At 40.0% G+C, this 17376-nt stretch overlaps 1 protein-coding gene across 1 annotated transcript in view; it reads right to left on the bottom strand.

The window, feature by feature from the left end:
* Positions 1 to 5617: 5617 nt before the first annotated feature.
* ST6GAL2 (ST6 beta-galactoside alpha-2,6-sialyltransferase 2) overlaps positions 5618 to 17376 on the bottom strand; it is a 39091-nt gene continuing 27332 nt past the window's right edge. The window contains exon 5 of the mRNA XM_047067716.1: positions 5618 to 5889. Coding sequence (XP_046923672.1) covers positions 5618 to 5889 — 272 coding nt within the window. The remainder of the gene's footprint in view (positions 5890 to 17376) is intronic.

Below are 17376 nucleotides of genomic sequence, written 5' to 3'. Positions count from 1 at the left end.
GCCTACCCGAAGTTGGTCCTGTTCGCCCCGCTCAGTCCTCCCAAGAGCATCCAGAAGGCAGAGACCACCAGCCAGTCCCCTGAGGAGGCACCTCCACGTCCAGGGAGGGGCCGGCTCATCACTGGCTGCTCTCTGAGCATCTTTCTAATCAGGGCCCTCGGGGCAAGGCCTGCGTTTTAATGATCTGGAAGCAGGCAGTCATGTTGTGGGAAAAGAAAAATGACAGTAACACAAAGGTAGTGGGAGCCCTCTCTGATTCAGCACAACAGTCAGAGGTGATTTATGTCTCCCGAATTCCCCAGCTGCTCATGTCAGTCCTCACATCAAACACCCCGAATGCCTCCCTTCAAGGCTTCCTTTACATTCCACCCAGAAAGCACAAAGGACTGGGAATTTCTTTCTAGGAGCCTGATTAACCGATTTTCCCTTCACACAGCAAGCACAAAAATACCAAGGCTGATGTGACATTGCAGTGGGTTAAGGTGACTTCACTGTCCCTAGGCCTTCCCTCTAATAACTTACATGTATTTTACATATATATAACTAATAACTTACACATTTTTTCTAAGACCCGAAACCCTGTCAAGCTAAGGAAGAGTCTCCCAAGGCGATAAATTAACCAAAACGCTGGGCTACTAACTCCACCTAAAGATACGTGAGCCTAATACGCCTTTCCTGCTTGTTTTTGCCACTGTGGTTCTTTGCATTTGACAATTACCCCTCGGATGAAGACGGCCCCTGCTTCCGGTCTGAGGCCCCAGGGGTGGCCCTACTCTCAGTTCCAGGGCATGCTGTTGTTACCTTGTGTACAAGTTTCTAATGAGATTTCGGCTTTGTGCCGCCCTCTCCTAGGGATGGCTCGGGATTCTGCCGGTCGCTCATTTGTATCCGCGACTTTTACAAATTAAAACACAGAAACTTCTAGACAAATGAAAACATGTTTTATTTACAAGAAAAAAGTCTGTACACTGTGTATACATAAAAATATACAAAACCAAAATAGAAAATATCAAAGGTGTTAAAATGTATACAAACACTTTTAAAATGTGACTCCTGGAAAAACCTCAGGCCTTCATTAGTTTGAAGGGTACACATTCCAGTTTAAAAATTATCATACAAAAAAATTCCCAAAGCTGTTAAAAAAGTTCACTGGTTCCCACCGGAAAAATGTCATACATGTTTTATCTGGAGTAGAACAAGATGTGCGGCATCAGAAATGTTAGGTGTTAGCACTATCAGTGCAGTTAATTTGTGTGAAACCTACCTGGTAAGAAGACTATTTTCCACGAAGCCAATATTCACTTTTGCCCCTAACCTTGTAAAAGCCATGAGCTATATAATAAATAACCTTCTCATCAATGTTCAGCGTCACATTCTGATGAGGCCACAGTGTTCAGGGTTCTACCTGCATAGTGCCTTTTAAATATTTCTGCCATACTTTTTAACATACCCAGGGTGTGTAAAATATCAGTGTGTGGGAAGACCGAATTTTTTTTTTTAATAGAAGGACATATAACATTTACGTTTTTCTATTAAAACACTGGCGTTTGCATAATTAAAATAAAATTGGTTGTAAAGGTTTTAGGAAAAGTTTGATGAAAAAAGACAATATAAAACCAACATGTGTGTAGATACGTATATATACAATTATATAACTATATCTACATGCACACTTTTGTAACAAAAGTAAGAACTATAGCAATGTCTTTAATTCTTTAAATTCTATCATTCCAAGCTTGTAGAGGAGTATGCTGGATTATTACGTCTTACTAAAAGGCTTCATTTATTTAAGAAAACAAGAATCAGAACTTACATTTTATCCTTGAATTCACAGAGAGATACCTTTCATTTACCAATTGTGTAAATAATGCCCAAGTGACAAGAACATGCAGAATATTTTCACAATGGAAATGTCCAGAGTATAAAAAGAAACAAGTTTGAACGCAGGCACATTTTACCTAAGCAGTTAACTTCTAAACGTAGCTGCCTTCGTTGGCTGTCACAACTGAGAAAGAGTTCTAACCTATCAGAAAGTGGGAAGTCGAATCGGATAATGTGACAGAGTATCAGAATATATTCAGAGACTATTTGGCCTGTCATGGATTTCTCGATAATTCCCTACTTCCCTCTCTGCCTCTTCCCATAGCTGAGCAGAAATGAGACCAGGTCACTCTACCTATCAGCCTTGAACATGCACTGTGTGTTGATCTCTAAGACAGGCTGGAGAGAGAACTTGAATCATGTCACTTGTGCATAAAAAATGCTTCCATCATATGCCATTACTCACGTGAGACTGATCCCACTTAATGCAGCCGAACAGGACCTAGACCTAATTAATTCAGTGGATGCACGTGTTCCTGCCCGGAAGGGTCAGCTAACAACATAAGGTATTAATCTGTTCCACTGGAAGGAACTGGCTCATAAACACGTAACAGAGCAATCCCATGGTAGTTTCAAACTGTTACTTTTATTTCCCAATTTTGAAAATGCTAACGATTATTTCAGCATTGCTTTGTCCAGACACTATGGCTACAATGACAGATTATTACTGGTGAGTTCAGGATTGATCAAATGTCTGGCTCAGAGACCTAGGGCAGGACACACTGGAAGAGTTGTGACTGACGCAGGGCTCCTGGAGTTCTACATACAGGCAGACAAGGAAAGACCCAATAATTGGAAGATGTGCAAAAGTCCCTCACTTTTAATACATTTTATATTCATTTTAATACATGCCCTTGATGTTGCATGGTGCATATATGCAACTTTTAATTGACCACCTCTTGGCCTATGCACAAAGTTCCCGATAAAAGGACTTGGGCTGGAGGGAAGGTCAGGTACGCAGGGCTGGCACTGGTATTCCCTGGGGACAGTGAGCTTTCAACACCTATTAAACCCCATCCTCATACCTGGTAGAGGAACTGGGGAAACTAGTCTGGGAAAATCTAGATAAAGGTGCCTTGTCATTCTTGGTCAACATTTGTTTCTTTGTGATAACAACCACCACCACCAAAGATCTCCTGAAATTATCTTCAATTGAAGATAATGGCTTCAGGTTGCACCTTAAGGATTTTATCAGTGTCCCTTCCAGAAGTGGATGGAGCATTTTAGAAGGGACAGAGCCTGGGAGAAATGTAATAGGACAGCATTTATTGTTAACTACTCCACAGAAGAGCTGTGTGTTTATTGCAGTTCAGTAAATGTAGCCTAGAAGGACTTAATCAATGTCTGGCAAAATACTACCACTTAGGACCAATTTAGCTAATACCAGATGCAGTCATCATGTTAACTGTTACTGCCTGATATTTTTGAGAGGCTAAACAATTTAAACTTTCAAACAGAAGAATGCCCAGCCATGCTATATTAATATGTGTACCACATTTTCTGAATGTTTAACAGACCCTGATTCCCAAGAGTCTTTAAGGCCATAATAAATTCAAAAATTTTAATTAAATTTCCTTTATGCTCTTCAGTCTTTCTTGTAACCTCAGTGAGACTGAAAGGACTTTTTAAAGTACACGCGTTACAACAAAACGCTATTTAAAAATCTTTGAAGTGTTTTCTGGGGCTTCTGAACTTGAATATTTATATTGACCCGGACAAATTTTCCTTTAGCCAAGCTCTTATGTCACTGAAGGGGGTTGTCCTGGATAAAAAAAAGGTCAGAAGGAAATCCACCAGGAAGGCTATCAAAGGAACTTCAATGTCATGGGCATTTGAAGGCAGAGCCTGGAAGGTCCAGGGAGAACCAAGGCCACAGGAGGACTGCTCACTCACCGTGATCAGAGTTACCTCACCAGCATCCAGTCACTGAACTCCTTATTCCACATGCGGACAAAACTAGGCTCTTTCAGGTAACCAGAGAGAAAAGTGGCTTGACCATGTCTGCTCACACATAAGCTAATGTGTAGGATAAAATTATGAATCTATTTTCATAGTTCAAGAAAGAAAGTTCTAAAAATAGGCTTTTAGTGGATACTGTCATGATTAAAACTTTTCAGTTATTCCTACACTTCACTATCATAATAAGCCATAGGAGATGTCTATTACCTAACCTGATTTCTGGGGAGTTAGCCTAACCAAACAGAAGCTGTCAATTTCTATAAACCATTCTTGCTCAAGAAAGTAGTTTTGAAAGCACTCAGGAAAAAACCAATCCTGGAACAAAAAAGAAAAAAGAAAAAAAAAAAACTTTCCCAAAAACTCTCTTGACATCTACACGTTTGCAAGGGAGAACAGATTTTTAATGAAAAGAAGTCTTATGTGTACTGCTGAAAAATGTTTCGGTTATATAGAGAGATAGCATGTTTAATTAAGGTATTCCAAAATGTTTCTGTTTCACTACATTCATAGCAAAAAAACCTGTTTTTCAATGTATCAGTGACAAAAGCTGAGATTAAAACCAAAAGAAAACAGAACCGAATACAGTTAATGCACTGGGGTGACACCTTCCTCCCCTCTATGAGCTGTTGCCTCTCAAGCATGTAGGTATTTTCCTTCTTGTTAAAGAGCAACCTTTTCACACAATTTTACTTAATTATGTGGCTTGTGTGTTGCTGAGATAAAATATATCTGTGAAAACAGGGGCAGGGTTCCTCACTGTCTGTCTGTAGGGAGAATTAGTGAAAATCCAGAACATCACTGCTAGGTTTCCAGTAGCTGATATTGACCTGAAAGAAATCCCCATGAAAGAGACAGGTGTGCATCCCCAGAAGCACAGAATGAAGGCTCCAAAATTCTCCTTCTAGATTGGAAGGAGCCCTTCCTCACGGACAAGGGGGTCACAAGTGTCTTGAGTGTAACAGCATAAGGGCTGTGAGAACTGGCAGCCGAGGAGGTACAGTGTGCAAAAGCTGGAGCTGGGAACATCCTGGTCCCGGGCCACCCTGCAGCCAGCCCAGTGATTCTGTGTCTACTTGCCAGAGTAAGAAAATACTGCAGGAAAACAAAGTGTCTCCTTTGCAGTGCTATTCCAGGAGTGGCTTTTTCTTGGACTGCTTGAGGTGGATGCTTTATGGTTTTAGAAACAAAACAAAAATTCAGTGGGCAATGGGAAACGGAGCTGGGGAATATGCAACAGTTAGGGAACATGTGCATCTCTCAACATATACTGGGGATTCTGCTGTTAAACACATCTGAGTGATAATTCAGATGGTCGTCATAAACTCTAGGGTATTTAATAACGAATGAATGTACAAGGGACACATTAGGTGCTATAGATACCGTACCTTGACAAGGGTGTATAAACCATTTCATAGTATCAGGTATATCATGTAAAGAAACCTGTAGCTGAAACCAACCCTGATAAGGGGTGCCCACGGCATAAGAAAAGGCTAACATTTCTGGAGGTATAGTACCCATTCGTCACACATTTGCTTTTGTCTTTTTTTTTTTTTTTTTTGCATCTTTCTTGAGCTTTTTCCTTTTAAACTCCATTTCTGTATTCAAAGTAGTAATAAATACTCAATGGCTTAGAAAAAGAGGAATTCTCGCGGCCACCACTAAATTACAGTCTAAAGACTGAAGACTACATTGCCTAAAATATATCTTCAAGTATTCTTCTGGGACTCAGAGTACTACAGTAGTACCTTATTGCACATGGGCTCTCAAGAGCCCCTCTTCAAGAGTGCGGACCGACGCGCCTGGGCGCAGGGCAGCGCACCGCCCGGAGCCCCGGCAGGACCACCTTCCCCTTGCGGTGCAGGTCTCCCTGGGCGCCAGTGTTCAGCCGCTGCACCAGCAGCTTCTCGTAGAGCAGTGGGTGGTACGCGCCGAGCGTGCAGGCCGCGTCATAGTACAGCTCGTGGTAGTGGCACAGCTCCGTCTGCCGGATGGACGGGATGTATTCATACACGTGCACTTCGCTGCACATGGACATCATGATGAGGATTCCTGCCGCGGAAAGAAAGTTAGAAGCCAATGAACAACTCCGAGCGGGAGCGAGAATGTTCTGGAGCCGTGGTGGACGGAATGACTGTAGCAACAGGCACTTGCCCTGGGCTCGTTTTCCTGTTACTTTTACCGTGGCAGTGTCAGAACCTCCAGCAAGTGGCCTGTCTGTGGCTCAGGGGCTGTGGGGGCCTGAGATGTGGTACTGTTATACATTCATAGGATTCATAGGATTATTGTGGGAGGCGCAGTTACTGTACTTAACAAGACATAATCTAGTGAGTGAGGTTTGCATTCTCCAAGTTCACGTGTTGCAGTCCACAGACAGGTTCTGTTCTCATTTGCAAGAGTAGGGCTCTTACGTTCCAAACAAACACATGTTTAAAAAAAAAAAACAAGGACTATAAAATAGCTTCTTGATTATAAAATATATGAATGGAAAGAGATGGAATTGGGAAAGAGAGTTTAAGATTCATAATATCAAAATTATCTCCCTATGTTGCAAATAGAGTGCTATCAAACCTCATCCTAGGCTAGGGGGCTTTCTTTTCCCAGCACCACCACCACCTTTGTTCACATCCTTTAAACTTTAAGCAAATATATATGCTTATGCCTGTTAGGAAAGAGGTATCCTTTATGAAAAAAAGATGGTGGCAACAGTTAGCTCCTGTTAGAGGCAATATCTATGTGCAGAGGACAGTTATATTTCTAATTAATCAACCATGAAAACCCTTACAGCCAGAGAAATTCACGCATAAGGGCCACTGGGAGAGAAGAGAGCAGGGGCCAAATGTTGTCTGGGGGTTCAGAGCAGTTGCTCAGGGAGGGGAGGCCTGCACCTATGGGGCAGCCTGGAAGACAAGGGGAGACAGGGAAGCAGGAGAAAGGGATGCTGGTCCAGAGGTGACAATGGCATCCTGTTTAGAAGCCAGTAAAGGTATGACTTGAGAGCCATGACGTAGTAGTGTGGCTGAGAGTAAAAGATATTCCTAACAGAGAGAAGGAGGTGCTTCTGTTCAAAGTCTCAAGAGCAAAACTGTTCTCAAGAGCTATGTCAAAACTTCAAGCTACTGGTCTGTTCCTCCCCTTTTCCTCCCACAACCCACTTCTTCTTCCTCCTCTCCCATGGCTGACTTGCTGCCGGGTTGTGACCCCTTCCTCGGGAAGGCCGAAGGTGACAGCGATTCAGGTGGAGCTAAGGGCAAGAACCTTCCTCCTGAAGTCACCGAGGAGAGCGGGTATCAGTACCTGAAGATACAGCACAGGCGATAATGGAGTCTCCCTCCCTCTGATAATTACTGCTCTAGGAACATTTTGTCCCCCTCCTCATAAAATCATCTGTAAGGAACTCACATTGCAAATGAGAAAGCCATGTGCCCAGGGCGAACTAAATCCCCCACCTTTTTTCTGGTTACTTTACACCTGCAACAAACAATGTGTATGTTCTTCATCAGGGAGTGTCACAGGACCTGTGTCTATGGAGTTGAGAATGGCTTCAGTGTTTTCATTTTTCAAAAATATATATTTTTTAATGTTTGCTTTTGAGAGAGAGAGAGAGAGAGAGAGAGAGAGAGAGAGAGAGAGATTGAGAGAGAGAGACAGGATCCGAAGTGGGCTCTACACTTGAGAGCACAGAGCCAGATGTGGGGCTCAAACTCACGAACCACAAGACCGTGACCTGAGCAGAAGTTAGATGCTTAACTGACTGACCACCCAGGTGCTCCAGCTTCAGTGTTTTAATCAGGAGCTATGGAACAAGTTCTTGAACCACAACACCTGGAAGCTGGCTGCTCTCCCTCCCCTGGGCATGGTACGTGGCTATGCCAGCTTTGCACAAGGAACCACATTGAAGGGTCCTGGCATCCCTCGCATACCTAGATGCCTTTCATTAATACAATTATGACAACTACTTTCCTGCAGATGGCAGTGAAGAGCCTTTGAGGGTGTCATGCACAAAGGCATCTCGAAAACTAGCAATGGAACTGGACCAGTCTCCGTTTACCTGGGTTGTGTTGTCAGCCAGTAAAAGAAACTCCTCCCTGAGGGCTGTAGTCAAATGTGTACGAGTTGCCACTTTTGCAACTCTGGTCATGAGAGTGTTAGAGTGGATGGCTTTCAGAAGTTAATCTCATAGTTAAATGTCTTAGCCACGTTATTGGCTCTTCTTCTAAAGCAGTTCTCAAACTTCAGCATGAAAAAGAATGACCAGGGCAGCATGCTAAATGTCAGTTCCTGAGACTTGTTCCCATTTCCAGAGATCTGGGTGCCACTAGTGTATGTTGGGATCCAGGAAACTGCATTTTTAAAAAAATTTCCTCATGGCACAAAAACAGACACTCAGATCAATGGAACAGAATAGCGAACCCAGAAATGGACCCACAAACTTATGGCCAACTAATCTTTGACAAAGCAGGAAAGAATACCCAATGGAATAAAGACAGTCTCTTCAGCAAGTGGTGCTGGGAAAACTGGACAGCAACATGCAGAAGAATGAACCTGGACCATTTTCTTACACCATACACAAAAATAAACTCAAAATGGATGAAAGACCTAAACATAAGACAGAAAGTCATCAAATTCTCGAGGAGAAAGCAGGCAAAAATCTCTTTCGTCTTGGCTGCAGCAGCTTCTTACTCAACATGTCTCCGGAGGCAAAGGAAACAAAAGCAAAAATGAACTACTGGGACCTCATCAAAATAAAAAATCTTCTGCACAGTGAAGGAAACAATCAGCAAAACTAAAAGGCAGCCGACAGAATGGGAGAAGATATTTGCAAATGACATATCAGATAAAGGGTTAGTATCCAAAATCTATAAAGAACTTATCAAACTCAACACTCAAAAAACAAATTATCCAGTGAAGAAATGGGCAAAAGACATGAATAGACACTTCTCCAAAGAAGACATCCAGACGGCCAACTGACACATGAAAGAATGCCCAACAGCACTCATCATCAGGGAAATACAAATCAAAACCACAATGAGATACCACCTTACACCTGTCAGAATGGCTAACATTAACAACTCAGGCAACAACAAGTGTTGGCGAGGATGCGGAGAAAGAGGATCTCTTTTGCATTGTTGGTGGCAATGCGAGCTGGTGCAGCCACTCTGGAAAACGGTATGGAGGTTCTTCAAAAAACTAAAAACAGAACTACCCTACGACCCAGTAATTGCACTACTAGGTATTTATCCAAGGGATACAGGTGTGCTGTTTCAAAGGGACACATGCACCCCCATGTTTATAGCAGCACTATCAACAATAGCCAAAGTATGGAAAGAGCCCAAATGTCCATTGATGGATGAATGGATAAAGAAGATGTGGTATGTATACACACACACACACACACACACATACACACACACACAATGGAGTATACTCAGCAATCAAAAAGAATGAAATCTTGCCATTTGCAATTATGTGGATGGAACTGGAGGGTATTATGCTAAGCAAAACTAGTCAGAGAAAGACAAATATCATATGACTTCACTCATATGAGGACTTTAAGAGGCAAAACAGATGAACATAAGGGAAGGGAAAGAAAAATAACATAAAAACAGGGAGGGGGACAAAACATAAAAGACTCTTAAATATGGAGAACAAATAGAGGGGTTGTGGGAGGGCGGAATGGGCTAAATGGGTAACGGGCATTAAGGAATCTACTCCTGAAACCACTGTTGCACTATATGCTAACTAATTTGGATGTAAATTAAAATAAAATTAAATTTTAAAAAATTTCTTTAAAGTTCATTTATTTTTGAGAGCAGGGGGGGAACACGTGGAGGGGCAGAGAGAGGGAGACAGAGGATCTGAAGCAGGCTCTGCACTGACAGTAGAGAGTCTGACGTGGGGCTCAAACTCATGAACTGTAAGATCATGACCTGAGATGAAGTCAGACACTTAACTAACTGAGCCACCCAGAAGCTCCAGGAAACTGCATTTTTAATAAACATTCCTAAACTATGTGTGGCAAAAGGCTGTTAAAAAAAAGTCCAATCTATCACGGACCATTACTTCTACAAAATACAGTACAATGATTTACTAGAAAAATTATCACATATTTGGATGCCATGCTATGTCAAGTTACTACAGAAGTTTCTAAATACTGTCAATTTCTACGATGATCTACTTGTAGACCAATGACTAATGTTTCTGGACCAATGCCGGTCTGCCTACAATGCACTGATGGCCATTCTTTGAGGATTATGTTGGTCTAACACACATATTCTTTGAAAACGTCTTCTGTCAGGGATGCCCATCCTGTCTCTTTAGTAGCTAGACATTCCACATATTAGATTAAATCTAGAGTTGAGTTTGCTACCCACACCCAAGTAAGAAGATCCTTGGGTGGTTTCTCAAGTACTTCCTATTGTCTTCAGCTCAAAGAGCATCTACTAACATGTTTGAATCAGATTATTTTTTTTCTCTAGGAAGTTTCCCAGAGAAAATTTTTACTCTTGCTGCTATTATTACATTTTAAATCATGCGTTTGCTAGGTATACAATATAGATTTTGTCAGAAGACTGGGCAAGAACTTTTGGTTTCCCTGCAAGTAAATAGGTACGTTTTAGCACTTTCATATAAAAATACTTTATATTTAAAAATAACTTCTAGGGGTACCTGGATGGCTCAGTCAGTTAAGTGTTCAGTTTCAGCTCAGGTCATGATCTCATGGTTCATGAGTTTGAGCCCCACATAGGGTTCTCTGTTGTAAGCCCAGAGCCCACTTTGGATCCTCTGTCTCCCTCTCTTTCTGCCCATCCCACCCCTCTCAAAAATAAACTTAAAAAAAATTAAAAATAATTAAATTGACTTCTAGAGCTTCAGAAATGCAGAAACTTGGTTCTTCATTTTAGACAAAATGAAGGCGAGTGGAGGTTAAGAAAGTGTGGGTTCTTGCCTTGAGTTACCTGCACAATTCCTCCTGATCTTTCCTTACCTGATACAGACTTACAGGAGCAATTATCCAGCCCAACGTGTACTCATATGAACTTGTGGCTTTCTAGAACCATGAGCTGAGAGCATCGTAAAACTTAAACAATAGCAGAATCTGCCCTAAGTGTTTAAATGTCAGCCAGCTATAGCACTGACATCACAACTGGTATGGCAACACCTTCAAAAGGAAGGGGAAAAGCAATTTACAATTTGTTGGCTACACGTGAAAGGTGGACAAGATTTATGGCACCAAAGCTGGAGAATATTTTTATTATTCAAAAGTTTTTTTCAGACAGCATGGTCAATTCATTTGGCATATGAATACTCCACTTTTCGATTTATTAGGGCCATGATTACACACAGATGGGAGTTTAGATTCTGACTCTCATATAATAAATACTAAAAATCATTACTGTTAAATGTGGTCAAATATATACGATAGTTATGCTAGCAGTTAAGAGTACTTAGCCATAAATAAAATCCTAAAGATGAAATTTCTTCTTGTTTTGCAAAAAGGAGCTAGGTAGCCATCAATATTTGGAGTTATATAATAGCCCTGGCACAGTTCTCAGTACGTGTGTTAGGGAACTGTGGGATGTGGGTGTAGACACTGCAGGGAGGCAGGGCTGGGACGGGGCTAGGAAAGATCAAAGGCTTCACATTCTGCCGGAGGCCTCTTCAGTTAAATCCAACATTTATTAAACTGGGCACAGTGCTAATCATTGGGGATTAAGAGAAAGTTTCTTTAAGAAAAGAAAGTTAAAGAACTAACCTTTAAATATAAAAACAGGTAGCAAGTCCAGAACTGGCAATTCTTTGGATGACTTGGAGAAAGAGTCTTACGTGATGCACTGAGAAAGAATGTTTGAGTACTACCACCAGCATTGCTTCTCAAGTGTTGTGACGCTGAGCCCTACTGTTCACAAACAATGTAAATACCAACAACACGTGGTTCTCCTCTGAATTACCACCAATAAAGTGCCACATTGAGAGCCCCCAACTCACCCCCTCCCCAGGTTTGCTGATTCACTAGGAGGACCCACAGGACCCAGTATATAGTGCTACTCTGCTATGATGTATTAAAGCAAAAGGATACAAGGTAAAAACAGCAAAAGTAGAATTTACGTGGGCCAAACTCCAGGAAAAACTAAGGCCAAGTTTCCACTCCCAGTGGAGTCACACAGGGTTTGCTTCATACCCCTAGCAACACATGTGAAATGCTGCCAATCAGGGAAGCTATTGAGAGAGTTGGTGCTCAAGGTTTTAACTGGGAACTGGTCATGCAGGCAGTCTCTGCCTGGCACATAGCAAAATTCCAGACTCCCAGAATGAAAGCAGGTGTTCAGCATAAACCATAGTGCTTGCGTGAACAGTCTAGGCAAGGTGAATTACTCTTATTAGTTTTGAGGTTGGGAACCTTCCCAAATCAAAGATCCCAGATGCCAGCCAAGGGCCAGCTTTGCAGGCATGCCTTCCTAAATATCAGCAGTCAGGCCTGTCAGGTTAAATCTTTTCTGCAAAGATACCATACATGGATAAATTCACAGTATCATGTTACTTCATAATCAATTCCCCATGCCAGAATTCACATGGCAAATTCACATCTGGTTATGCTAAAAATGTTTTTAGTATTTTTTTTCATTTCCTTTCTTAGGACTGCTCAGGATCACCTAAAAATCAAAAAGGATACAAATAATTTAATACTAGGCTATTCAGTAAAGAATTTTTAAAAAATCACTTAAACTTTTATGTCAAGTATTTTGTTTATGGACTACCAAAAAGTAACTGCTTTCATCACTAATAAAATTTTACTGCTTTCACCCAGCATTCAAAGAAGAATTAATACCAATCCTTCTCAAACTCTTCAAAAAACACAGAGGAGATGGGAACATTTCCAAATTCATTTTATGAGGCCAGCATTGCACAGATACCAAAAACAGAAAAGGACACCACAAAAAAAGAAAATTACCAGCCAATATCCCTGATGAGCACAGATGCAAACATACTCAACAAAATATCAACAAACCAAATTCAGCAACACATTAAAAGGATCATACACCACAATCAAGTGGGATCTGTTCCAGGGATGTAAGGATGGTCCAGCTTCTGTAAATCAATCAATGTGATAGACCCACATTAACAAAATGAAGGAGAAAAATCACATGATCATATCAGTAGAGGCAGAAAAGCATTTGACAAAACTCAACACTCATTTATGATAAAAGTTCTCGACAAAGTGGGTTTAGAGGAACTGTACCCCAACATAATAAAGGCCATACCTGAACGGCCCTCAGCTAACATCATACCCAATGATGAAAAGCTGAAAGTTTTCCCTCTCAGATCAAGAACAAGACAAGGATATCCACTTGTGCCACTTTATCCAACATAGTATTGAAATTCCTAGCCAGAACAATTAGGCAAGACAAAGAAAAAAAAAGCATTCAAAGTTAGAAGGATAGAAGGAGAGAAAAGGAAGAAGTGAAACTGTCACTCTACAGATGACATGACACTATATATAGAAAACTCTGAAAACTAGCCCAAAAGCTATTAGAACTAATAAACGGATTCAGCAAAGCTGAAGGATAGAAAATCAATGTACAAAAATCTGTTTTGCTTTTCTACACTAATAACAAACTATCAGAAAGAAAAATTAAGGTAACAATCCCATTTACAATTGCACTATAAAGAATAAAATATCTAGGAATAAACTTAACTAAGGAGGTGAAAGATCTGCACACTGAAAACTGTAGGATACTGATGAAAGAAACTGAAGAAAACACAAATAAATGGAAAGATATTCCATGCTCATGGACTGGAAGAATTAATATTGTTAAAATATCCATATTATCCACAGCAATCTACAAATTCATTGCAGTCCCTATCAAAATCCCAATGGCATTTCCCCCCCACAGAAATAGAACAAACAATTTTAAAATCTGTGTGTAACCACAAAAAAACCCCAAATAGTCAAAGCAATCTTGAAAAAGAACAGAGCTGAAGGCATTACCATCCCTGATTTCAAACTATGTTACAAAGGTACAGTAATCAGGACAGTATGGTACTGGCATAAAAACAGACACATAGCTCAATGGAACAGAATACAGAGCCCAGAAATAAACCCACACACATATATGGTCAATTAATTTCCAACAAAAGAGCCAAGAGCATACAATGGGGAAAGGACAGTCTCTTCAATAAATGGCACTGGGAAAACTGGACAGCAACACACAAAAAATGAAATCAGACTGCTATCTTATACCATACACAAAAAATAACTCAAAATAGATTAAATACTTGAACTGTAACCATGAAACTCCTAGAAGAACACATAGATATTAAGCTCCTAAACATGGATCTTGGCAATGAGTTTTTGGATTTGCCACAAACACAAAGGCAAAAAGAAAAACGAAAAGAAAAAAAAGAACACAAAAAGAAACAAGTAGGACTATGTCAAACTAAAAACTTCAAAGCAAAGGAAACCATCAACAAAATGAAAAGATAGCCTACTGAATAGAAAATATTTGCAAATCATATATCTGAAAAAGGGTGAATATCCAAAACATATAAAGAACACAGGCAAAAAAAAAAAAAAAAAAAAAAAAAAAAAAAAAAAAAACCAACCCAAAACAAAACAACAACAACAACAAAAAACCCAACAATCCAATTTAAAAAATGGGCGGAAGACTGAATGGATAGATTTCCAAAGAAAACATAAAGATGACCAACAAGTAAATGAAAAGATGCACAAAATCACTAATTATCAGGGAAATGGAAATCAAAACCACAAGGAGATATTACATCACACCTCTCAGAATGGCTATCATGAAAACAATAAGAAATAACAAGTTTGGCAAGGATGTGGAGGAAAAGAAACCCTAGTGCAGTGTTGGCAGTATTGTAAATTGGTACAGCCACTGTGGAAAACAGTATGGAGGTTCCTCAGAAAATTAAAAATAGAAATTACCATATCACTCAGTAATACCACTTCTCAGTATTTATCCAAAGAAAACAAAGCCACCTGGAAAGATATCTGCACCCTTATGTTACTGAAGCACAATGTTAACAATAGCTAAGATACAGAAATAACCTGAGTCCATTGCTGGACTCTGTTTCTCTTAACAAAGAATCCTTGAAGGCATTGATAAGTGAAGTAAGTTAGAAGGTGTTATGCTAAGTGAAGTAAGTTAGACAGAGAAAGACAAATGCCTTATGATATCATTTATATGTGGGATAAAAAAAAGCCCAAGGAACAAAAAAATACCCTTATAGATACAGAAAACAGATTGGTGGCTGCCAGTGGTGAGGGGTGGGCAAAACAGGTGAAGGGGCTCAAAAGGTACAAACTTCCAGCTATAAAGTAAGTATGTCATGGGATATGACATATGGCATTGAGACTATAGTTAACAACACTGTATTGCATATTGGAAAGTTGCTAAGAGAGTCCATCTTAAAAGTTCTCATCACAAGGAAGAAAACTCTGTAAACCACATATGGTGACAGATGTTAATTAAACTTATTGTGGTGATCATTTGGCAACAGACACAATATCAAATCATCATGCTGTACATCTGAAACTAATATAATATTGTACATCAATTAAGCCTCAATGAAAATTTCCTGCTCCTGACACGAAGCCAGACTTTTAGATAGGCAGATCAATATTTAGACACATTTTAATGTATTTTCCTAAGCCAATCAGATGGGCACGTGGCCAGCTTTTTAAAATCTGTAAATATAATTCAATTAACATTCAGTTTCTTTGGCCAGTTTTTACAAACGAGTCCATACTAGGGATTCATTTAAAGGGGAAAAAAAAAGTGCACATTTTTCTGGGCAATCATGACTCAAGAAGCATTCATTTGCCAAATTACATGTCTTTAAGTACTGTATAATGCAATGTAATTATCAAACCAATTAAAAAGCATTTCAACTGGTCTTAATAAAATGTCACATTATCTGACTCAGCATACTAACAATAGATACACTTATTTATTTGCTTCAAAGCCAGGATACAGAGCAAAGTACAACCCATGTTCAGAGTACCACAAATTCTAAATCAGTGAGGCTTCCTCTGTAAAATTCTACTTTGCGTGTCTAGCTGTAGTTGATGTGTTTTCAGATCAGGTATAGTGTGTTCGCGTATTTTAATTGTGATTAAAATTATCTTGCTTTCACCTGAAGTATTCAAAGTAACGTCCAAAATTGTTCAGGATGACAGAATTTTCTCCTTGCTGAATGGATCCTTTTAACACGTGGCAAAATAAACTATGGATATAAACAACACAATGCAAGTGACAGAAAAAAATGCTGGCTTACATCAATTCCAGTTAACACTTGAACATAATTCATATGTGAGGTAAATGAGGAATTTCTGAGCATGACCAACACAACACTGCAAACCAGATTTCTGAATAAGTGGTCCGAGTGCAAGAAAATCTAAGTGTATGGAATAGGCCAGTCTCATAGGAATCTAGCACCCCTGTCAGGTTTCCCCATAAATTCATCATAAAAGAGAAAATTATGAAAATTATACTTAAGATTATTTTAAAAAAATAATGTTTATTTATTCTTGAGAGAGAGAGAGAGAGAGAGAGAGGGCACGCAAGCAGGGAAGGTGCAGAGAGAGAGGATGACACAGAATCTGAAGCAGGTTCCAGCCTCTGAGCTATCAGCACAGGGCCCAACACGGGGCTCGAACTCACAAACCATGAGATTATGACCTGAGCTGAAGTTGGATGCTTAACCGACTGAGCCATCCAGGTGCCCCTATGCTTAAGATTATTTGGGAGCAAAAGTGAGTCTTCAAGTAAGACTTCCAGAAAATATTTGTAATTAAAAGGTGGTTTGGAGATCTGAACTTGATGTAGCAAAATAATAGTTTAAGAAGCATCCACCTCATTAGATAAAATCATATAATGCAAGAATGATACCGGAAAGGCCAATTATTAGCTGATTTCTATTGTATTTATTTCATCGTAACACACATTCAGAATTCATTATTTACAGGGAAATGCAAAGGTATTCCTAATCAATATAATTCTGACATGTTTTACATAATCATAAATATGGATGCTAAGTGGCTTCTTATTTTGTGTTAAACATCTGAGTTTGGATGATGTATTGGAAAATTAGAATCCTCCCCCCTCAAAAGCAATACAACATGGAAAAGAAAGTTATGACTTGTTTTTAAGCCTATTATTCTTGTGCCTAGTTAAACTGCCTGAAATTATAGTGTCTGCATTTATGAATTCCAGAAATATTAGTTATAATACAATCAGTACTGGCTACTGCCTTTTAAAAAGTGGCAGGAGGTGTTGCTGGTTTCTACAATAAAAATACCGTCAGTTGCTCAATTCCGGATTAAAGTAGAGAGTCTTATCTCTGTGCTGCTGGTTGGGATGTGTGCTACCAGGCCTGTCTGCCTGCTGGTACTTAGGCTATGCGCCACGGATGGCGAAGCTGGTGCCTCCCGGCCTGGCTGGATGCCCTACTGCATGTAGATGACAAACCAATCCAGACATGCTTTATGACCCCAGGTGAGTTCACTGACCTTGT

Source organism: Lynx rufus, unplaced genomic scaffold (genome assembly GCF_022079265.1).
Source record: "Lynx rufus isolate CCGP_SWC_20201006 ecotype Redwood Valley unplaced genomic scaffold, mLynRuf1.p SCAF_8, whole genome shotgun sequence".
Lineage (NCBI taxonomy): Eukaryota > Metazoa > Chordata > Mammalia > Carnivora > Felidae > Lynx > Lynx rufus.
Note: the sequence above shows the minus strand (reverse complement) of the source record. Positions and strands in the feature narration are given on the sequence as shown.